Source organism: Ctenopharyngodon idella, chromosome 17, assembly GCF_019924925.1.
Source record: "Ctenopharyngodon idella isolate HZGC_01 chromosome 17, HZGC01, whole genome shotgun sequence".
NCBI lineage: Eukaryota > Metazoa > Chordata > Actinopteri > Cypriniformes > Xenocyprididae > Ctenopharyngodon > Ctenopharyngodon idella.
In genome coordinates, this window is record NC_067236.1 from 5,167,857 (window position 1) to 5,191,131 (window position 23,275).

Consider the following 23,275-nt stretch of genomic DNA (forward strand, 5'->3'; position numbering starts at 1 on the left):
AGATGAGAGAGAGAGTGAGACAGAAAGAAAAGTGATAGAAAGACAAAGTCACTGAGTCAAAGAGCTCTCATGTCATTTCTAAACATTTCTAAACATAGAAGTGACATTACATCAGCTTGTAAAATTGTCGGTTTGAGCAAAGAAACTCTACTGGGAAGGATCCAAACCACTGAGGATCTGAAACAACAATCCTGGATTTGGACCTGGAAGACCATCAGATCATGGAGAATGGCAAAATAGAGGGTAAACAATCTTTTCTTTTGAATCTTAAGAAATGCTCAGAACTTCCATCATGCTTCTGTATTCACATAAATAATTGATCATTAACAGTGACGTCCACTTCAGAGTTCAGTGAATGGCTTCTCTTTCTTGTATAGGTGCATGTTTCTGTCAGCTTCTGTGTGATAAAGTCTGTGTTTCTGTATGAAAGTGTATGTTTGTGTGTCCTTGCAGGTACAGGTAATGACATAGATGCCATAGACCTTCAGGTAATCTAAATTGCTCTCTCTCTTATTCGAAATAGATTTTAAAAATAGTGACAAAACAGATTTTCAGTTCACCACCTGTTTTAAGTACATTGTTTAAATAATTGCTAATTCTAATCACGCACACTCACACAGATTACTGCTGCTAAGAAAGTAAAAGTCATTGAATGTCAATGAATTGCTAATAGGAAGAGTGTGACTGAACTCAGGCCACATTTAGTTTGACTCCCTAATGCTATTGAGACTGACCTGAAGCTCCTGTTTAACCTTCATCTCTTTTTTTCCTTCTGTCTTCTCTGGTTTTGTCTCTTAGTCTTGTGACCTCTGACTCCTTGTTTCAGTTGCAGGCAATGTGGATGGAGCTAAAATCAGGAGTTGGAAGCGTGGTTGAAGATTTTTCCACCTTACGGCAAACCTACAGCCGACTGGAGGAGAAAGTCTCCACTTATCAGCAAGAAACTAATGACAAGATCCTGTCTCTCAGAAACACACTGAACACAATACAGGTTCTAACACACGTTATGTGACTTCAAACAAGTGGATAAACACACTACCGTTCAAATTTTGGGTCAGTAAGATAAAGTAAAAAAAGAAATTAATACTTTTATTTGGCAAGGATGCATTAAATTGATAAAAAAAAAAACCCACTTCTGAACTTTATATTCATCAAAGCTGAAAAAAGTATCACTGTTTCCACAAAAGTATTAAGCTGTTTTTAACATTGATAATTATAAGAAATGTTTTTTGAATGCCAAATCAGCATATTAGAATGATTTCTGAAGGATCATGTGACACTAATGGCTGCAAATTCAGCTTTGCTATCACAGGAATAAATTGCAATATAAAATATAGAAAACAGTTATTTTAAATGTTAATAGTATATCACATTCTAACTGTTTTCGCTCTATTTTTGGTCAAATAAATGCAGCCTTATTAAGCATGAGTCTTAAAAGAGACTTAAAAACATTTTTAAAAAGTACCAATCCCTAACTTTTGAATGGTAGTGTAATTTTTACTGAATAAATTAATCTATTTTTGTAAATTAAATTAAATTAAAACAATAAATAATATTAAAATAGTTAAAATATATTGCAGTGCTTTTCTAGAATTCAATTCTATTTCATGTTAAATATGAGCATCATTTAAAAATGTTGCTCACATTTTAGTTATATTGTCTTTTTTAATTTTGTGTGTGTATGTGTGTACAGGAAGACATGAGTACAGCTCAAACGCAGCTCTCTGAGGTCCGGAGCAACCAAAAAGACCTACAGAGGGACCTGGATCTCATGCAGAGCACACAACACAGGTCATACACAGTGTCTGTTAAATTGCTTAATAATCTTTTACAGTTTGTGCCACAGTATGTTAAACATTAAATTAAAAGCAATATAGCAAGCTTGGCTTTCAGCCTGCATTCAAAATATATAAACATGCTGGATGATTGACAGGAAAGGCTCAAGAGGGTCATTGGATGGCCACGCCTCTCTGACCAGCCAAACAGAACTCAGTCTCATTCAGCATTACATCAGTAGCCTGTCAGCCAATCCGAGTGAGTATAACAATTTAGTGATGAATGTCTAATGAATGATTTTTTTGGACTATAAACGTATCTAACAACCATGAGCTAGTCGGAAATGATTGCATGATGGTGTATAAGATGACTACAGGTTGTGTTTGTTTGGTTAGACTCTTTTCCTGAGCATGATGGTCAAAAGAAGTCTCCAGTTTGGAGGGAGAAAAAAAACAGCCGAGATCTGAAAGAACAAAACAACTCTACTATAAGTGAGTGATATGCAGGAGAATAGAAGTGAAAATGCTTCTATTTTGCATTTGTCATAACAATAACTGAAGTGAAAAGAACTGAAAAATGAAAAACAAACAGTTTTGAAATCGTGTCTTTTTTTCAGCTCAGAGGCAGACGGCAGCACTAGAGCTTTTGGAGTCTGAAAGAGTGTATGTGTCATATCTCTCACTCCTGTTAAAGGCCAACATCAGTTTTAACGGCTCAGAGAACATCAACCTCAAAGATAAACGGTAACTATGTATCATTCTCACACATTTAGCGTCATCTCAGGTCAAAAAGTGGCCAGATTTATCACAATTCATCCTACTGAGGTATGCAGATATTCACACAAACACCTCCTGCAATTAGACAAGAACAGTGCTGAACAAGGACTCTAAATTTAATTTGTCTATTGTGAAACAAGATTTTGGTACTCAACACATACACAACTACATATTTTCTTCTGTCATCTGTTGTTGATTTTAGCATTTACACATTTGATGAAGAGAATATAATGTAAAACAGCGTTTTAAGGCGCATCATGCTGCTTTATTATTTTCTTTTCTCTCTCTCAGGCCTTTTCCTCCCTCTCTGCGTTTCTTGATTCAGCAGCATCTGGAACTTCTGCACCTCCTCCAAGAGAGAGTTCTTAAGAGCCACTGGCAAGGCATCATGGGAGATGTCTTTTTAAGGCTAACCAGCAAAGAAGTAAAATATTATAATGCATGAAAATGAGATACAATTCCCATCCTACCTTCTCCTATAGCCCACTATGTGAGATCAAATGTGTTTTTTGCAGAGTGATTTTCTGGACCATTATGTATCGTATCTACGGGACTTGCCAGAATGTTTGACGGTTGTTAGTCTGTTTACCTCTTCAAAATCAGGCAGCTTACTGGAGGTATGCATACATACACTACACACATATATTTTATATTTAATAAACACAAATTTAAAAAGACTTAACACCTAGTATTTTTGAAGATGCTGATATTTGAGGCACATAGCGGCAGATTTAATACTATTATGTCAGAGAAATGACGTTGTTTTTATGAATGACCTTAATCGGTTTCATTTCATTTTTACCAGCTGTCAGGTTGATTTAGTCATGTTAAATAATAATAACATTAATGGTAATAATAATTACAAAAAAAAAAAGATAAATTAATAAAATTAGATTAATTCTAATTCTAATATTAATCAAATAGTATAAATATGTAGTTTAATAAATATATAATAATGAATCATGTTTATTTAATATTTACAAATTTACATTTTATGATAATATTATATAATAATAGAACAATAGATGTTACCACATGCAATGCATGTTTAGTTTACCTGGCAAAAATTGAGATGAATCTACGTAGCTGTTTTCTGATTTGCTGTATGTGTTCGAATTCAGAGTGACATCACAGGAGATGAGACACGTCCGTCGCTGCACTCTTTGCTTTTACAGCCTGTACAACGTATCCCAGAATACCATACACTCCTGCAGGTAGTCAGACTCATCTTTATTGTCATACTAACAGCATTGTGTGTTCATATGTTGTGTGTGTTTGATGAAGTGACACTTGGTCAAGTATTGCTAGATACAAATTGTCCAATCAGGAAAATGTATACTGTATGAATGTGTCCATTTGTATGTGTTTTACAGAGTCTTCTGCAGCAGACAGAGTCAGAGCATCCAGACTATTACCTGTTACTTGTGTCTGTGCAACAACTTCGAACTTTCATGACCCAGTACAGCCATTTACTGCAGCACAACCAGGAGCTCCTCACACACAGTCATGCCCTGCGTGAAAACACACACAACCTGTGTACACACCAACAGGAGCGACCCTCACACACCCGAAAAGAGCTAAGCAGGTGAGTGCAAAAGAACAAATATGTATGTTATTGTGTTATTATACTTACTGGCTCTTGTTTTTCATGTCAGGTCTACAGTGAGACAACTGTATAAAGTCGACTATGAGAAAAATTACAGCAGCAACAGTGCACAAAAGTGAGTACATAGATGCACCGACCAATATATATTATAAAATTATCTCTCTGTGAATTTATGGGTGTTTCTTCAACTTCAGATACTGTCTTTTTTACCATGCCTTCATTCATTTGGTACTTTTCAAATGCCATTTATGAAAAGAACTGATTTTTTTTTTACCCCTTTCACAGAGCTAATATAATAATGTATATACAAGCTAATATAACTAAAATCCATCATAAATATATGAATTATATTTAAAACTATGATAATTTAAACCAAGAGTGAAAAGAATATAAACTATTGTATTGTGTATTCTATTAAAATAATTTCTTTTTTAAATAAAAAAAAAAGTCTGTCCCACATTTGTGGTCATTTCTAACACAGACAATTTTCCTGCTAAATAATATTCTTTCAAAAGTGAACTACTAAACAAGAGTCTAACTGAAGAGCGTGTTTGAGATAAAATTTGACATACGCTACCTTTCAAAGGTTTAGGATTTGCAAAAACATTTTTTTTTTTGGAAAGGAACTAATACTTTTATTCAGCAAGGATGCATACATTTGTTTGTATTATGTTTTACATATTAAGGTTTTTACTGTATTTTGAACCAAATAATTGCAGTCTAGATAAGCGTTAGAGACTTTAATGTCTCTTTCAAAAACATAATATAATTTTACCAATCCCAAACTTTTGAACGTTGGGGTATACATGGAAGCTTGTTTCCACCAATGAATGAAAAAAGGTAGTTGCCACTTTTTAATCTGACAATTCTGACTTTTCTCTCGCAATTGCGACTTTTTTCTCAGAATTGTGAGATATAAACTCGCAATTCTGACTTTTTTAAGTTATAAAGTCAGAAATGTAAGACACAAACTTGCAATTACGAGTTATAAAGTCAGAATTGTGAGATATAAACTCGAAATTGCGCGTTATAAAGTCAGATTTGAACTTTTTTCTCTTGGACTTTATATCTCGCAATTCTGAGAGAAAAAAAGTCAGAATTGTGAAATAAAAAGTTGCAATTACATTCTGTATTTTTTTATTCTCTGGAAGAATCGAGCTTCTATAGGTATGTTAAGAAAATAATGAGAAAAAGTGCTTGTAATTGAAGAAACATTCTTATACATTTCCAATTTGTCTTTCTTTGTAAGTGATCCCTCTCGACGTAACAAACGCTACCCTGACTATGAAGCGGTGCCCTATCACTACGATCCAGAAATCCCGTCCCCTGTCTCCTTCTTGTCCGACTCTGACACACGCCACAAAGCTGTCTCAGTTCCTCTGCGCAGCATTCCAGAGACGGAGGGAGCAGGATCTGCCCTCTCTGATGCTCTGGGTGCACTCTTTCCCTACGGAACCGGAGACTATCGCTGCTCAAGCCCGTCTCATTCCTCTGACTCCAGCATTGATATTGCCTTTGTGCGCTGTAGTCCTTCCAATAGCCCACCTAGACAATCCCACAGTAGGGGGCGAAGTGCTGGGGGTGTGGTTTATAGGCCCAACAGGGCCTGTGTGTCACCTGACTCTGCAGACATTGTGAGACCACGCCCTCTACAGGCAGTCCAGAGAAAGAGCAAATCACTGAATGGCCTGCAAATGGACAGTATTGATAGCCACACCCACCAGACGAAAACCCCCACCCACCCGAGGCTGGAGCGTCAGTCAAGTGGCAAATCAAGACTGAGACCCAGCAGTCCAAAACACAGATACGAGACACACACTGACACAGAGGAGCAGCCACGACTAATAAATCAAAAGGTACACATTCACACACATTTACATATTAAAGGATTAGTTCACTTTCAAATGAAAATTACTCCAAGCTTTACTCATCCTCAAGCTATCCTAGGTGTATATGACTTTCTTCTTTCTGATGAACACAATCGGAGAAATATTAATAAATATCCTGACGCAACAAGTATGAGCTGAAGAAAGTGCTTCCATCCATATCCATCCATCATAAACATACTTCACACGGCTCTGGGGGGTTAATAAAGGCCTTCTGAAGCAAAGGGGTGTGTTTGTGTAAAAAAAACATATCCATATTTAACAAGCTATGAAGTAAAATATCTAGCTTCCGCCAGACTGCCTTCTGTATTCAAGTTACGAAGAAGGTGTAAACTGGCGTTAAGCTTTTTCCGTAAGTTGAATATGGAAGGCGTAAGATGTAGTGTAAGCTTTTTGAACTGCAAGAGTTTTACACTTTCTTTGTACGTTTAATACAGAAGGCGGTCTGGCGGAAGCTAGATATTTTACTTTATAACTTGTTAAATATGGATTTTTTTTTTTTTACACAAACACATCGCTTCGCTTCAGAAGGCCTTTATTAACCCCCCGGAGCCGTGTGGAGTACGTTTATAATGGATGGATGTGGATGGATGCACTTTCTTCAGCTCATACTAGTGACCCCTGTTCACTGCCATTATAAAGCTCGGATGCATCAGGATATTTATTAAAATATCTCCGACTGTGTTCATCAGAAAGATGAAAGTCATATACACCTAGGATGGCTTGAAGGTGACTAAAGCTTGGGGCAATTTTGATTTGAAAGTGAACTAATCCTTTAACACTCAAACACACACATACATATAATTGACAATTAGCAACCCCTAATTACCACTAAAAACCCTTCAGAACAAGTAGTTAGCCATGGCAACCACCGGCAAAACCCTAAAATTGTCCATAAAAATAGAGAATTAAAATTACGTTATTTGAATTATTAAGCTTTTATTTAATTGCAAGTGTGTGGAAGCTCATTCTGCTTGCTCTTCAGGATCCTAGAAGCCTGGTGTGGGAGGAGCTCAAATTGAGGGGTGTGTCTGATGACTATGACCACACCCCCTTGAGTGAACGTGGTAGGAAAGAAGGAAAAGGATTTAGGAACTCCTTCAAAAAACTCTTTAAGAAAAAGTGAGTTAATAAGAATATACACACGGCTGCTTTGTTTATACATACAGTACTCGTATTTAAAGCTATGATACTTTGTATGTGTGTCTCAGGTCTAGTGGTGATGGAAAGGAGAAGACAACAGTAAAAGCTGAGTGTCAAAGCAGTGGAGATCTGGAGTCCACCAAAGCCCCTCACACAGGAGACATTGACAGAGGAACTGCTGTTTAAACTTACTTAAATTAGTGGTTCTCAACTAGTTTTGCTTCAGGGCATAGATTCAAGGACCCTTGATGTTGATGAACATCAAGGGGTGAACCAACACACTTTTTGGTCTTTAGTGTGTGGTCTCTAAATATCTCTTGAATGTCGATAGTTTAACGCTTTCAGCAACCAGCAATTCACAGAACAAAACATGTTGTGGTCGGCACAATGTTTATTCTAGTTGCAAGTGAACCTATGTTTAACAGGTTTCTTTTGTGGTTTATTACACACAAGCCGTCCAAATGACAGATACATTTGCGTCAAAATACACATTTGATTGGAAGCAAAACCTTTGCAATCAGCAACAAATGGGAAGTGTTTTCTCCTTCCTTTTAGGATTGTTAGAATAGGGCTATGGCACATTCTTTGGTCACAACACCAGTTGAGAACCACAGTATTTCTCACAAAACACACTCAAAAGAACAGAAAATGAGCTAAAGCTGCTTGATAAAATCACTGAACGTTTCTGACATAGCACACAAAACGTTATGCATAATAAATCAATTTTTGGGCAGAATTTTGAGAAACATCTTGCATTGTTGATGCAAGTATATACTCAAACATATAAACAAATAGGCACACTTATTCATCTCTTGTTCAGTTTGGGCTGCGCTGACAGAATGCAAAACTATATCTGATAAAATGATAAACGATATAATAACTATTTAATAACTCAATTTAACTTAATTACAATAATTACTCATAAATAAAAATGTTATAAATACATGATGTATACTTTCTAAATAAAATAAACAAATAATAAAAAAATCAAATGTCACATGTATATACATTTAAATGGAACGTAAATGGGAATAAAGCAAAAATAGTAATATTTTAAGATAAAATAATTCTTGAGTATAAATGTGTGTATGTATATATGACAAAAATAACACCATTCAGTTGCATTTGATCTTTTTCACCTTGGTTTAATGTGTTAAATCTCATAAAAGAGTTTCACATTTGAAACAAAATATTGGCTTTATACAGTCTGTAAAACTCAAATTATTTTACACTATATACAAGACATGTGCATCACATTACACAAGAGAACAATGCTGTAGTGGACATGGAGTAGTTTGACACACGCTATGTACTTAAAGCATCCAAAATCACATTTGTGACTCTTTTAAACATAACAAGTAAAGGTTACTGGAGATTAGGCTCAGACATGGTTTCATTCGGGTCTTGACAAAATCAGGACCATGGACCATGTGACAAGACCAGGGTTCAAAACTGTCGTTACTCTATAGATACTCTATTTGAAGTAGTGTTTTTTTTTTCTTTATAATGGCGCATGATCTTATGTAAAGTTTTTAAATGCATGTTAGAGGTAGAGACGACATGCTAAATTTGCGCATTCAGCTAAACAAAACAAAACATGATTTCATTATTTTGAAACAAAAAAGGAACAATTAGTATTCAGATATGACACCATACAAACTGATGCTGGAAAGCTTCACAGACAGCTACATTCTAGAAAGAGCTCTTTTTCTCACATCCCATTTCATATTTACACTTACTGCATTCATAAGACATTGTTATCTCTAATCGTTTTTCAGTGAGCCTGATAAATAGGTTTTTCTCTGTCTGTTATACTCTACTATTGACATTACAGCCTGTAAGTGCGCACTCACTCATTAACACACACGGCACGCTAAGAAAAGCACACGAGCAAACGTATTGTGCAAACCTTCAATAACAGTGCTTGGTAATGAAAACATGACACTTGGCTTTTCTGCATAAATAATGAAATATAAAATCTCTAAAATCACTCATTAAGTGGCTCATGATGATACTAAACATGATGCTGTTACAGTATAGGGCAGCACAAACAGTCTAAGAACACAAAATTTATATATATGTATATATATGGTAATGGAAATGCAATCTGACCACAGTACTTTTTTGTACAGGAAATGAGGAATTAAGGATATTGCTATAGTCTAAATGAATTAGAATGAGGGGTCATGAATGACATACTTTGTAGGATGAAAAAAATTATATTGGCTGCACTTAATTTCATCATTCAATGCTTAATCCACCGAGGATGTGCTAACAAAAATGGTTCGCACAGTTCATAATTTATAAAACTATAGAAATAACTGCTCTAAGGTTCCACTGTCTATTCCTTTGCTGTTAATAATGAAATATGGATCTAATGGGACTGGTGTGGCCACATAAATTGTTCAGTGAACAGTCATTTAAATAGGAATCGTGATCGCCAATTTCTCGAGAGGGCAAAATATTTCCACACGCAGAGTTCGCATCGGGTTCAAGTTGGTCACATAAATGTGACCATGGACCACAAAACCAGTCATAAGTCGCACGGGTATATTTGTAGCAATAGCCAACAATACATTTTATGGGTCAAAATTATCGAATAATTCTTTTATGCCAAAAATCATTAGGATATTAAGTAAAGATCATGTTCCATGAAGACATTTTGTCAATTTCCTACCGTAAATATATCAAAAATTTATTTTTGTGAGTGAATATGCGTTGCTAAGGACTTCATTTGGACAACTTTAAAGGCGATTTTCTTAATATTTTGATTTCTTTGCACTCTCAGATTCCAGATTTTCAAATAGTTGTATCTCGGCCAATCCCAACAAACCATACATCAATGGAAAGCTTGTTTATTCAGCTTTCAGATGATGTATAAACCTCAATTTCAAAAAATTGACTGGTTTTGTGGTCCAGGGTCACAAATTCGCCCCATCGACCAGCAGAAAGCTGCTTCTGTGTGAGCAGTGCTTCATGCATCACTTTCATTGGACCATTTTGCCCACAAAATTTCGCTAATGTGGTTGCACTTTTGAGATTAAAAAAAGAGGCGTCATAAGATTGAATGAAGTGAAAGCGGTGAAGAAGAAAAAACAGTGAGTTAGTTAGATTTACAGGTGTTGTACTGAATTCTGTGACCAACCGAATTATGTGACCATAGTAGGCGCTGTATTGAGCTAATCCTAACCCTACCGTCACTACATTATGTGTACGGTCACAGAATTTGGTATAATACCACAGAGCGCATATTTGTGTTCCACTGGGGTGTTTTTAAATTGTTTTTCTATGTAAACAATTGTGAACTGTATTAGTACGACACAGAGAGGAGCTGTTTACGGGGCTGCGTCAGTGCAGTACTGAAAGCTACGAAGCCAACAAGATGGTACAACACCTGCAAATCATGCCAGATATAAAAGCCAGGTAATTTGTTTCATCTTTTAGTAGACTGTCGTGTTTTTACATTAGTTATCTCAGTCATACAGAACTGATGGTTGTGTATCAAGGTGTCTCTGTTGAGTTTAGTTTGCACTGTGTTTGTGTAATGAAATGCATCTATATTAAGGTTATTCAGTTTGCCAGTACAAATAGAAATTCCAGCCAAAAATTTTAAACCGGTATTATACCAAAGATTTAATGTATTACTGTAGAATTGGAATTTAAGTTATTCGATTTGTTAACATTACCATTACATGCTATGCAAATCTATAACGGTCTACCTACATCTGCTTGTGCGACGTTCACACCTTGTTGTAATGGGGGTTGTGCACAACAAACTTCCAAATTCTGAAAAACAGGTTCCATCACTTTCGGTTCATGTCTTTTGTATGTGCTTCCTTAAATAAAGAGCTGTTTTACTGAAAATGCCTTCAAAAGAGCTACTAAATATGATTGATATCTAAAAGTTTTTTTTTTTTGTATTCTCACTAACATTCGGATATTAAAATTGAATAAACCGCCAACAATAAAAATAACTAGCTAGGTTAGTTGATTACTTTAAAAGTCCATAGATATTGCCGTCAGTTTGTACTGCTGTTGACACTTTCTCCAATAAGTGGAAGCGATGAGACCTGTTTTCCTGTTTGTTCATGTGACGTTCGACTTTCACCGTAATTTCACATGACGTTCTGAATCTGAAGCTGTTCACATCCTCGTACTGGGAATACTATGGCAATACTATCGACTAATTACGGGTTCTACAAGGACGTGAACACTTTTTACAAACTGGGATATATCGTAATTACGATCATTACGACATGGCATGAACGCACTTTTGTACTAAGGTATTGATTTTGTATCAATACAAGGTTACAGGGGCTGGTATCATACTGAACCAAAAATCTGTAGTGTGTTATTTCAGCTATCTTTGTGTAAGTTTTTCTGTAGTGTTGTGTTCTGTAGTTTATAGATGAAAATGAGGTGTATAAGTCTCAGGAATTTGAACTTGCGTGCATTATGTAGTGTGTGTGTTAAGGCAGTGTGTTTTCAGAAGCTGTTCTCGTGGCCTGCGAGGATGTACAGATTACTTTGAGCCGTGGGGTCTTCCGTCGGTTTGCTTTCCAACACCACCACTCTGAGAAAGACAGAGAAATGTTTATGCGAACCGTGCTGACTGTGGCTCTGGTGTGGTATAGCGTATGTGTTGGTGAGCTCTCACCTGTCTGCACCCAACAGCCTGTAGGTTCGCGAGTTATCAGCAATCTCCTGAGTGATCTAAAGCAGATAACATCAGTTACCAACTACACACATAATGTCTAAAGGTGCGGTCACATTAACCATTGTTCTTCGAAATTTGTGGCAAAAATCCAGTCATTGCAATATAAATCTGCGTAATCTGGAGTTTCGCATGCGGGTGAAAAAGTTCCTCGCACAGATTAAAAAATTCACAGGCATATCATACCTCACTGTTTTTAAAGCTTCGCCCCTGCATTCCATGCTTCCAGAACGCCAAAACACTGTCCTGCAGACACACTTGAAAAACGACAAATACATTATTATTATTATTAATCAAAGCACACAATGAATTCTCCTCTGAGTCTTTATTTAATTTAACTTATTTAAAACTTCATTTAGTTCTTACCTATTGCCTCAATCTGGAAGTTAAAGGTAAGTTCAGTTGACAACTTCCTGTTGGATTTTAACCTGCCCTGTAAATTCACCAACTTTATACACCCTGCAAAATATAGAAACAAATTGTAATATAGTATTGACTTCCCAGAGATAGAACTGCTGGATAAAAAAAAATAATTCAAATTATATAATTCTTATGCAAATGCTTGTTTGAACATGAATCTGTGCTACAGGTGCTGACAAATCCTGTGTGATTTCAGCAACCATCATAGCTTCATTGGGTGGCAATATCAGGTTAAATGTACATTATTTTATCACACTGTCTAAAACTAGCCCTTAACTGGTAAAAAAAAAAAAACTTTACCACACAGCTTAAAGTGTATTGCTTTCATAAAACTATTATAATTAGAATAATCAATTCTTCCAAATAATATTGTTAAAGGGTTAGTTCACCCAAAAATGAAAATTCTGTCATTAATTGCTCACCTTCGTGTCGTTCCACACCTGTAAGACCTTCGTTCATCTTCGAAACACAAATTAAGATATTTTTGATAAAATCCAATGGCTCAGTGAGGCCTGCATTGCCAGCAAGACAATTAACACTTACATTGCATGTGACTACAGTGGTTTAACCTTAATATCATAAAGCGACGAGAATACTTTTTGTGTGCCAAAAAAACAAAATAATGACTTATTCAACAATATCTAGTGATGGGCGATCTCAAAACTCTGCTTCATGAAGCTTCGAATCTTCACAAATCTTTTGTTTCGAATCAGAGGTTCGGAGCATGAAAGTCACGATTTAAGTAAACGAGGTTTCATTACATCATAAGTGTTTCGAAATTTCAATGGTTCACTTGACTTTGGCAGTTTGATTCACGCTCCGAACCACTGATTCGAAACAAAAGATTTGTGAAGATACGAAGCTTCATGAAGCAGTGTTTTGAAATCGCCCATCACTAGATATTGTTGAATAAAGTCGTTATTTTGTTTTTTGGAGCACAAAAAGTATTCTCGTCGCTTTATAATAAGGTTGAACCACTGTAGTCACATGAACTGTTTTAAATACATCTTTAGTAGCTTTCTGGACACTGTAAGTGTTAATTGTCTTGCTGCCGATGCAGGCCTGACTGAGCCATCGGATTTTATGAATAATATCTTAATTTGTGTTCCAAAGATGAACGAAGGTTTTACAGGTGTGGATCATCATGAGGGAAAGTAATTAATGACAGAATTTTCATTTTTGGGTGAACTAACCCTTTAATTAGTATATGTAAATACATACATATTACGAATGTAAATATGATGTATTTCATTATAATTGCTATTATATTTAAATTGAATATTATTTTAAACAGAAACATTCCTTCATAAATATTATTATATTTTTAATCATAATAAAAAACAAATATATTTTATTTACTTACGATCTAAACACACTAGGACAGTGTCTCTCTCCAGCTGAGTCACATGAATGACACATGTCTGAGGAGTTTCTGGAAACACATAACACAACAAGGGTTCATACAAGACCCAAGAGCAACACTAAAAACTACAAAGATTTTTTTGGCAATCCAAACCAAAGCAAAAAGTCATTCTGTTTTGAAGTGAGACACAGACTGTGATACTGACCAGGCTCTGTGAACGCGGGGGTGGCAGCATTGGGATCTACAGTGCCAAATGTGACCACCTGATCAGGGTGGCTTCCTTTACTGACTGCCACACAAACCAGTGGATAATGCTGCTCAGGAACCACCAACATCTCAAAGACTTCTAATGGACACGGCAGGGTGAGGTCTATGCTCTGGACAGACAGAAATTCACAGGATTATACTAGGTAGAGTCACATTGTTTCTCAGTGTTATTTCTCTTTATCTCACTTACTTTTATCAACATGAAGCGCTGCATGGTATCCACCCATTCAAATAGCATTACGCTGGACTGGAAAGCTCCACACAAGTACTTGTGACCCGTGTATGGGTTTCGCACTATAGATACACATACAGAAGCTGTATTTGTGCAAAGAATATTTACTATTTATGTGCAAATCCTAAAAAATGTGCAGTGTTCTGATCATACAATTTGGCAGGCATTTCAACATAAAACATAAGACTCTCAAATGCAGATATATGAATGAATCTATACTGACCTACACAGCATTTCTGACAACCCCTTGTTTCTGGTATTTTATTGGACACAGTAAACTTTCTGAAAGAAAGGCATTACCATGATATTACTAAAATGCAACATGATGAGATTTAATAGGATTTGCATTTAACATATATTTAAATGAAATTATGAATTTTAACAGAATAAATTGCTATACAAAAATAAAAAGATTCTAAATAGAGTAATCTGAAACATACCGTGGGATGATTTTGTCAGGGAGTTTGTGTGTTGGTATGGCAACAGGTAACTTCTGCATCTGTCGAGCTTGCTCAAAGAGCCCCGTCAGGTTGTAAGAGTACAGCTGAGATGCTTTACCTGTGGAACACACACACACACACACACACACACACACACACACACACACACACATGTGCATAGAATTACATTATAGTGAAGCTAAAACATTAAAATATTCTTCAAAAGCATGCAAATCTTTTCTTTATTAGTTTTATCTCACCTGATATAGAAAGCAGCCAGTTGTTCATTACATACGCCCATGTGCACCTCCGTGGAACCAGCTGCATGTGGTTCAATGAAAAAAACAAAACAAAATCAGAATTCAATGACGGTTCCTTGTGATCAAATAAATTCTCATTACTTTTTAAAGCAAATAAATATATTATATATATATATATATATATGCCCATGTGCAGCAGTTAGATTTTTTTAATGTAATTATATATATATATATATATATATATATATATATAAATATATATATATATATATATATATATATATATATATATATATATATATATATATATTACATTAAAAAAATCTAACTGCTGCACATGGGCGTATATATATATATATATATATATATATATATATATATATATATATTACATTAAAAAAATCTAACTGCTGCACATGGGCGTATATATATATATATATATATATATATATATATATATATTACATTAAAAAAATCTAACTGCTAAATGCAAAAGCATTTTTAGCTATATCATCAAGCCTGTCTAAGTTATTCCTGACCTGTTCCATGGTGCTCTCATGAATTTCATTCAGATTGAGTGTATAAATTCCTTCCTCTGCACCAAAAATCAGATACTGATCTGAAAATGAGTCACAAGAGAATCTCATAAAACTGACAAGAACCATAATTATGATCATTATGTAAGAAGCATTTGATTAGAGCTCTGCATGTGCTGTTTCTCACCCCTGGTGTTTGGATTTATCCATGAACAGGCACAGTGAATCTTCAGGGGACAGCCATTAAACACTTTAGAGAAACAAGCTCCCATCTGCAGAGCAGAAAGAAGCAGAGCTGAGTTTGAATGGTCCAAATGTAGTTGCTATGACATTTGTGTTAATCCAGGTGTGTTGATAACTTCAAAGTCTTTCAATGTTTGTGTGTATGAAAGAGATATAGCAAGAAAATGTTTGAAAGATGGACAGATAAAGAGACCGGCAGAAAGAGTGAGAGTGGATGACTCACAAGTACTTTAGGGGTTGGTGGGAGGCCATTACTAAGGGGTAGCTACAAAAAGAGAAACAGATAAACTCTGTAAGACTCGATAGATAACACAGCAGCATATGTTTTATTAAACTATTTTTTTTTCTTGTTTAATTAGGGAATCGTAATTGCAAGGCAATAACTGTAAAAGTCCGATCACTCTGACAAAAATATACCACATCTTTCTCCTCCTGTCCGTAGCACAGACAATGAAGTTTAATAAATTATTAATAATAAAGTTCGGGGTTTAGAACAACTCTAATTATACAACTCTAATTATAACCCTAATTATATTATATTTTTGAACAAAATTAGAATTAAGGAAAAAAAAAAAAAAAAAAAACTATAGGGAGATTAACCATACCTTTAAACTAGATGAGGGAAGGGAGGCCAGTTTTTCTTTTTCTCCATTCTCCTGAACAGAAACTCCATTACCTGCACATAAACACTCACATTATATCATCTTTCCTTTGAAAACTGCAATCACATCCAAGGAACAAAGACACGCCTATGTAAAATAGGCTCATTATGCACCCCTATTTAAAAAAAACAAAACAAAAAAAACAAGCTATTTGGCTGTTTTTAGTTGCACAGTAACTGCTTGCAGAAAGCAAGTAGTAAACAGAATTTGTGAACATTTTCTATTAATGCAGTGGTAATTCATCAAATGATCAAATAATGGAGAAGAGAATCATAACTGGGCCTTTATCCAGATGCAGAGATGCACGGTTTAGTCAAACACACTTTCTGCATTTTAAAGAGCTGATTCAGCATGGGCATGTTTGTTGCCTTATTTGCATAACTCATTAAGCTAATTGTTAATGAGTTGTAAAAACAACACATTCTAACTACTAAGTCACTAAGTAGCTCTCAACTAAACTACAGTAAAGCTGCAGCTATGAATGTTGTGGGACTGAACTAATGCCAAAATGACAAAAAAGTGAAAGGAACACAGGAAGACTGGCAAGGCTGTCTACCAATCACAGGAGAGCACGCTCAAGTGAGCGGTGCTTAGCTTACTTTGTTCTTTCTGTTGTTCAGCATGAAGCCATTCCCAGAACCTATAAATCCCATCATCCCCTGCTGGCTCTGTCTGAACATGCTCAGATGGTTTGTTACCTAGACTACTACGCCTGTGTGGGGGCAGGCGAGGAGGTGGCGGTCTGGGGGGCACACAGGAAGCAGGCCGAACGGGAGGGGTGGAGCTTGCAGAAGCTGGACAGCGTTTAATGGTCCCTTCTCCGGTACTGTCCTCTGAGACGGTACTGTTCTGTGTGGGAGACAGAACCTTCGGCTAAGAAGTAATAAAGAGAAAGAGTGTGAGTTACACATTCTGTCAAAAGTCTGCGAGACATGTGTTTTGCATTGGAAAAGTGTATGTGTATCTTTTACCTTGGGTGGCAGAGGAGGTGGTACTTTAGGTCTCATGGTTGAAGTGGAGTTACAGCTGTAGGCACAGACACACAAGAGCATATTGTAATGATTTATAGTCATACTGCTAGTCAGGATGCGGTAAGACAAAAAAAAGGACGCAAGGACCAATGGCACAGTTTCTTTGGACAGTGGAAATGCATACAGGGGTACAATCAGATGAAGAAAGACACCATATACAATGTCAAAAACAGTAAAGAATTATTACTGGCAAGCAAGAATGGTTATGTGGACACAAGACACACAAATATAGTGCTAAATATGCTCAAGTCTAATCTACCTAATCCAGAGAAGAGGTTAAGAATATTTTGAACTTCTTAGAGTTTACTCTTTCAGGAAACTCTAAGCAGGAGTAACTGTTGAATTGTCCTCAGCTTAGACTGTGAGGTTCAACCCTTCAAACTGACTGAAAATAAAAGTGTTTCTGTATGTCTTGTGCTCATCACCAACTTATTAAACAAATCAAAACAAATGTCTGATCAAAATCCATGACTGAAATACAAATCAGAATCAACACACAACATACACAATAATTAATTCACTATAATAGATTTTTATAACAAGATTTTGTGAGTAGAAAATGTGAGTGGTGATTGTCCCTGCAAAACTCATTGTCACAATGCTAGGGTTTTCTGGGTGTTCTGCCAGGGTGTTGCTATGTGGTTGATAGGGTGTTCTAAGTGATTGATAGGTGGTTGCTAACTATCCCAAGTCAAAAACGGCCAGGCCCCATCTTTATGACACCCTGGTTCCTCCTTCAAAGTAAATCTATAGGATTTTTTTCCCTTTTGCCCATTTTATAGTCTGGCAGACAAAAATGGCAAGTCTTATATTGTAGAAAAGTAATAGCATATGCAATTGTATTAAAGTAGGCATGAAACGGAAGGTGGGACTTGATTTTGCCCATCAGGAATTGATTGGATTGTTATCATTTCATGAGTGACAGCTTGCTAGATGGAAAGTTTTTTTTGAACACGCTTCATCAGAGAACAGATGTTGTTGCCAGGGGTAGGGCAAGTTAAAGGGTTAGTTAACCCAAAAATTAAAATTCTGTCATTAATTACTCACCCTAATGTTGTTCCACACCTGTAAGACCTTCGTTCATCTTCAGAACACAAATTAAGATATTTTTGATAAAATTCGATGGCTCAGTGAGGCCTGCATTTACAGCAAGGTAATTTACATTTTTAAACGCCCAGTAAGGTACTAAAGACATATTTAAAACAGTTAATGTGACTACAGTGGTTCAACCTTAATATTATCAAGCGACGAGAATACTTTTTGTGCGCCAAAAAAACAAAATAATGTCTTTAATCAACAATATCTAGTGATTGGCGATTTCAAAACACTGCTTCATGAAGCTTCGAAGCTTTGCAAATCTTTTGTTTCGAATCAGTGGTTCGGAGCGCCAAAGTCACGTGATTTCAGTAAACGAGGCTTCGTTACGTCATAAGTGTTTCGAAATTTCAATGGTTCACGTGACTTTGGCAGTTAGATACGCACTCCGAACCATGATTCGAAACAAAAGATTTGTAAAGCTTTGAAGCTTCATGAAGCAGTGTTTTGAAATCGGCCATCACTAGATATTGTTGAATAAAGTCGTTATTTTGTTTTTTGGCGCACAAAAAGTATTCTCGTCGCTTCATAATATTAAGGTTGAACCACTGTAGTCACATGAACTGTTTTAAATATAACTTTAGTAGCTTTCTGGGCATCTGAAAGTATAAATTAACTTGATGTCAATGCAGGCCTCACTGAGCCATCGGATTTTATCAAAAATATCTTAATTTGTGTTCTGAAGATGAACGAAGGTCTTACGGGTGTGGAACGACATGAGGGTGAGTAATTAATGACAGAATTTTCATTTTTGGGTGAACTAACCCTTTAATGTTTTTGATTAATGATTATGAAGGCACATGACTAAAAAAATTTTAATGATGTGCATGGATAAATTGTTTATAATAAATACTGAAATATTTCATTAAAATTTTTTTAAATTGGTGGTGACAATAATATGTCCTAGTATCTAATAAAGCAAAATGAATACTAAAGTGTCTTAGCTTACCTTAAACTATCATATAAATAAACACAAATACATATTTTCACCAGGATCATGCATTTGTGCATCAGCAAGCAAACCAGACACACTACAAAACAAAACGGGCACATCCTTCAAAATCACATCCGGGTTGACACTAACAAACAGGAAGTCACGGATGATCACAGGTGTTTTTGAATGATACACATCTCATATCACATCTTCCTCTCACTTACTGCAAATCATCACCTTCATCCTCCTCCTCATCCTCTAAATGTGTCACATGACCCCTGAGAGAGATGAAGAGGGTGAGGCTAAGAAGGTATAGCGGCCAGAGAAGAATGCACACACACTCACACACACTCAGCAGTAAGAGCTTCTCAGTGCCAAGCAGAGGAGATGAGACTGCAGAGGTGATTAAACTAACCTCTGACCAATCAAAAGTGACAGTGGGAGGGGCAGTACCTTTGATTGAGCTCCTCAGCAACAGATTTTAATAGACTCCTGAAAAGCAATCAATAAAAGAGAGAACTTGTTATATATATATATATATATATATATGTACACAAACATATTAGTATACACTAGGGATGGGCTGACAAGCGACTAGTCAACTAGTCATCCAACAACAAAACTAGTTGATTAGTGAGGTTGACAAGTTGTAGACTTTCTCTTAATTCTTTATTTATTTTTTTGTTTTGTTTTGTTGCTTTAAACTAGCGATGAGTAATGTCAGATGACTAGTTGACCAACAACCGACTGGTTGATTAGTGAAGCCTCCTAGTTTTAGACATTCCTTTATTTATTTATTTATTTATTGTCAATTTTGTTATTTTAAACTATGGATTGGTCACAATGGATGCATAGTCAACTAGTAATCCAACAACCAACAAATTGATCAGTCAGGTAGACAATTCTTTATTTATTCAATTTTAGTTTTGCTATTTTAATCCCACCGCTGCCACATCATTTGGGGCTGTCGTGGCCTAAAGGTGAGAGAGTCAGGCTGGTAACCCGAAGGTTGTGGGTTTGATTCTCAATACTGGGAGGAAATGACTGAGATGCCCTAACCCCCAATCACTCCCCGGGCGCCACAGCAAAAATGGCTGCCCACAGTTTGCAAGTGTGCCTGTGTTCACTACTCATTACTTCTAATGTGTGTGCACTAACTTGGATGGGTTAAATGCAGAGGACAAATTCTATTACCACAATTGGTCTTCACGTCATGTCACCAAAAAAAAGAAATGGGTTATGATGGATGACCAGTCAACCAATAATCCAACAACCGACTAACTGAATAGTCAGATCGACTAGTTTTATTTATTTATTTTCATTTTTGTTAGTTTAAACTAAGGATGGGTTAAGACTAGTCATCTACTAAATGACTAGTTGATCAATGAGGTTGACTAGTTTTATATTATTCCTTATTTATTCATTCATTTTTTAGACAGAACAAAAACACAAATAAAGCATAAAACACACTCACTTGTTATTTCCCAGAATGCTTTGGGGCTCTAATGGTAGATCCTACATGAATCAAAAAGACAGTCAGACAAGAACCTTAAACAAACATAACAATAAAATAACAATAAATCAATGTCATAGTGTCACAAACCATCTCATGATGCGGTTCGGTCTCTTTCCTCAGAGGTGGATCGAACTTCACCTTATCAACTATATAAAAGGGCCACAAACAGACTTCAGATTTCTTTCTTTGCTTATAAGTATTCCGAGAATTCTTGTGTTTATTTCGGTTCAGTGAGTCAAGGGCTGCTTGACACATGACTTACAGTTAATCTCAGACAGAGTCTTTCCGTCTCGTGAGCTCCTGCTAGTTGAGCGGATTCGATGTGGAACGGATACGGGAGACTGCAAGCAAAGAGACCACAGGTAAAGTTTTAAAGCTTGGAAGCTAAAAAGGCTTAGTTATATACACACGTTTTCTGAATATCTGTTACAAGACCCTAATCTTTCCTCAAGACAACACCGCAAACCACTGCCGTTACGTGTTAAAACCAATCAACTCACATGCGTTCATATACACACACACTCGCATATGCACACTGCAGCATGGGTAACCGGACACACTTGTACCTGGCAGCTGGCAGAGCCAACTGTCTGCCCTCACTTAGCATCTACATCTAAAGAAACAACCAATTAGAAATCAGTGCTTCAGTTTAAAGCTCCAACATGGTTTCCCACTGGTTAAAAGGTAAAGAAAGAGTCAGAAATATGGAATTACCTCTGGGTCAATGTCATCCTCTTCTGCATCACTGTGTGTGCTGTGGTCAGGGTTGTTGGCTTTGTCCAGTAGCTCAATGGCAAGAGTCCGGCTAAGCGGCTGAGTAACAAACGGGTGCTGCAAATACAGAAGTGATGCAATGAAACATTACTGAACAATAGTGGATCAATGGAGCCAATCATATATGTGCTCTAATGTAGTGTTTCTCAACTCCAATCTCGGGACCCACTCTTCACATTTTGTATGTCTCCCTTATTTAATACGCCTGATTCAGATCATCAGCTTGTTAGGAGAGAGCTTCATGAACTGAACTGAGTGTGTCAGAGACATAAAAAATGTGCAGAGCAGTGGGTCCCGAGGACTGGAGTTGAGAACCACTGCTCTAAAGGAAGGACAGATCTTACCTGTAGTAGTCTGTCAGCTGTTGGTCTCTTCTTGGGATTTTTAGTCAAAGCCATTTTCACAAAGTGATGGAAATTATTTGTCCTTCATCAACCAAAACAAAACAGATGAGTTTATCAAACGTAAAGAAAAGCTCTATTAACAGCATTTGTATTGTTTACCACAGAAAACAATGAAAAATGAAACTAACATTTGAATAAATCTAAGTTTGCCATTATAGTAACAAACTTAGAATTGAAATAAGGCGGGTTTAAAAGCAGATACTTGAAGCTTCTCTTAATGTTAAAGCAATTTCGTGAAGTAATAACAGCCTATTTATATTTTGAGCTACAAATATCTTTTTTTTGAAGTGGGAATGCTTTCTAGGTTAATGATCTACTGGTTAGGAATTTACTAGGAGTTTACTTTAGTGGAATTTACTCTATGTAAAAAAAAAAAAAAAAACATACCAAAAACAGATTCTATCAATAAAAACATTAACAATGTTACAAAAGATTTCTATTTTCAAATAAATGCTGCTGAACCTTCAATTAATTAAAGAATCCTGAATAAATGTATCAGCAAATCAGCATATCAGAATGATTTCCTTTGAAAATTCAGCTTTGTCATCACAGTAATAAACTACATTTTAAAATATATTAAAATGAAAAATACTTATTTTAAATTGAAATAATATTTCACCATATTACTGTTTTTAATGTATTGTTAAACGAGTAAATTAAGCCTTGGTGACTATAACAAACTTCTTTCAAAAACATTAAAACTCCACACTTCTGAATGGTAGTGTATTTTGTTTTTTTCATTTGATTTTGAACTGTACTTTAAATAATTTATAAAATACTTACCACTTAACTTTGTCTTTCAGCTTGGGTGGTTGAAAACTGCTCTTAGTCATTAGGAAGAGTGCTCTAAAGAGGAAACCCAACAGAGAGGACCAAAGTAAGACAAAAGTGGAAAAGAAGGAAAAAGCTAGAGTATCGTCATACTAAATGTGTCCTGCGTAATATATATTAACTATGAAAAAACATAATTCATTTAGCAGAATCTGACACCCATTGAGCAGCAATGGACTGCTCATGATGGAGGACACAGGACACAAACCTCATGGGGTGCAAGTCGAACATCGGCGGCTCCAACTCTGCCAGCTCAATAGCTGTGATGCCCACGGCCCAAATATCACACAGCTGATTGTAGCCCCCTTTTCTCTCGACTGCGGCCACCTCAGGTGCCATCCTACAGAGAAAGACATAAATAGAAAG

At 36.1% G+C, this 23,275-nt stretch overlaps 2 protein-coding genes across 2 annotated transcripts in view; one reads left to right on the forward strand and one right to left on the reverse strand.

The window, feature by feature from the left end:
- On the forward strand, window positions 1-8,785 carry arhgef33 (Rho guanine nucleotide exchange factor (GEF) 33). Its single transcript, XM_051867957.1, has 15 exons — window positions 1-243; window positions 454-488; window positions 827-991; window positions 1,694-1,791; window positions 1,934-2,034; window positions 2,172-2,267; window positions 2,393-2,519; window positions 2,844-2,976; window positions 3,068-3,169; window positions 3,674-3,766; window positions 3,926-4,137; window positions 4,208-4,273; window positions 5,408-6,014; window positions 7,030-7,166; window positions 7,256-8,785. The coding sequence occupies exons 1-15, from the start codon at window positions 222-224 to the stop codon at window positions 7,371-7,373; spliced, it is 2,112 nt and encodes a 703-aa protein (XP_051723917.1). The 5' UTR covers window positions 1-221; the 3' UTR covers window positions 7,374-8,785.
- Window positions 8,312-23,275, reverse strand: part of map4k3b (mitogen-activated protein kinase kinase kinase kinase 3b) — a 20,521-nt gene continuing 5,557 nt past the window's right edge. The window contains exons 9-33 of the mRNA XM_051867956.1: window positions 23,118-23,249; window positions 22,862-22,924; window positions 22,019-22,100; window positions 21,615-21,731; window positions 21,163-21,241; window positions 20,988-21,046; window positions 20,859-20,899; window positions 19,838-19,876; window positions 19,609-19,662; window positions 17,296-17,350; window positions 17,023-17,197; window positions 16,268-16,338; window positions 15,886-15,927; window positions 15,607-15,691; window positions 15,423-15,502; window positions 14,884-14,944; window positions 14,624-14,741; window positions 14,407-14,465; window positions 14,142-14,245; window positions 13,890-14,061; window positions 13,685-13,753; window positions 12,268-12,360; window positions 12,088-12,158; window positions 11,845-11,900; window positions 8,312-11,760 (exon numbers count right to left, since the gene is read on the reverse strand). Of these exons, the coding sequence (XP_051723916.1) occupies window positions 11,673-11,760; window positions 11,845-11,900; window positions 12,088-12,158; window positions 12,268-12,360; window positions 13,685-13,753; window positions 13,890-14,061; window positions 14,142-14,245; window positions 14,407-14,465; window positions 14,624-14,741; window positions 14,884-14,944; window positions 15,423-15,502; window positions 15,607-15,691; window positions 15,886-15,927; window positions 16,268-16,338; window positions 17,023-17,197; window positions 17,296-17,350; window positions 19,609-19,662; window positions 19,838-19,876; window positions 20,859-20,899; window positions 20,988-21,046; window positions 21,163-21,241; window positions 21,615-21,731; window positions 22,019-22,100; window positions 22,862-22,924; window positions 23,118-23,249 (2,065 nt within the window). The 3' untranslated portion in view covers window positions 8,312-11,672. The remainder of the gene's footprint in view (window positions 11,761-11,844; window positions 11,901-12,087; window positions 12,159-12,267; window positions 12,361-13,684; window positions 13,754-13,889; window positions 14,062-14,141; window positions 14,246-14,406; window positions 14,466-14,623; window positions 14,742-14,883; window positions 14,945-15,422; window positions 15,503-15,606; window positions 15,692-15,885; window positions 15,928-16,267; window positions 16,339-17,022; window positions 17,198-17,295; window positions 17,351-19,608; window positions 19,663-19,837; window positions 19,877-20,858; window positions 20,900-20,987; window positions 21,047-21,162; window positions 21,242-21,614; window positions 21,732-22,018; window positions 22,101-22,861; window positions 22,925-23,117; window positions 23,250-23,275) is intronic.

Excerpts from the sequence above, each read along its gene's own strand:
- arhgef33 (XM_051867957.1), top strand. The coding sequence starts at position 222 with ATGGAGAATGGCAAAATAGAGG. Across the intron at positions 2,977-3,067 it reads TAAGGCTAACCAGCAAAGAA|AGTGATTTTCTGGACCATTA; the intron begins GTAAAATATTAT and ends TGTTTTTTGCAG. Across the intron at positions 4,274-5,407 it reads AGCAGCAACAGTGCACAAAA|TGATCCCTCTCGACGTAACA; the intron begins GTGAGTACATAG and ends TTTCTTTGTAAG.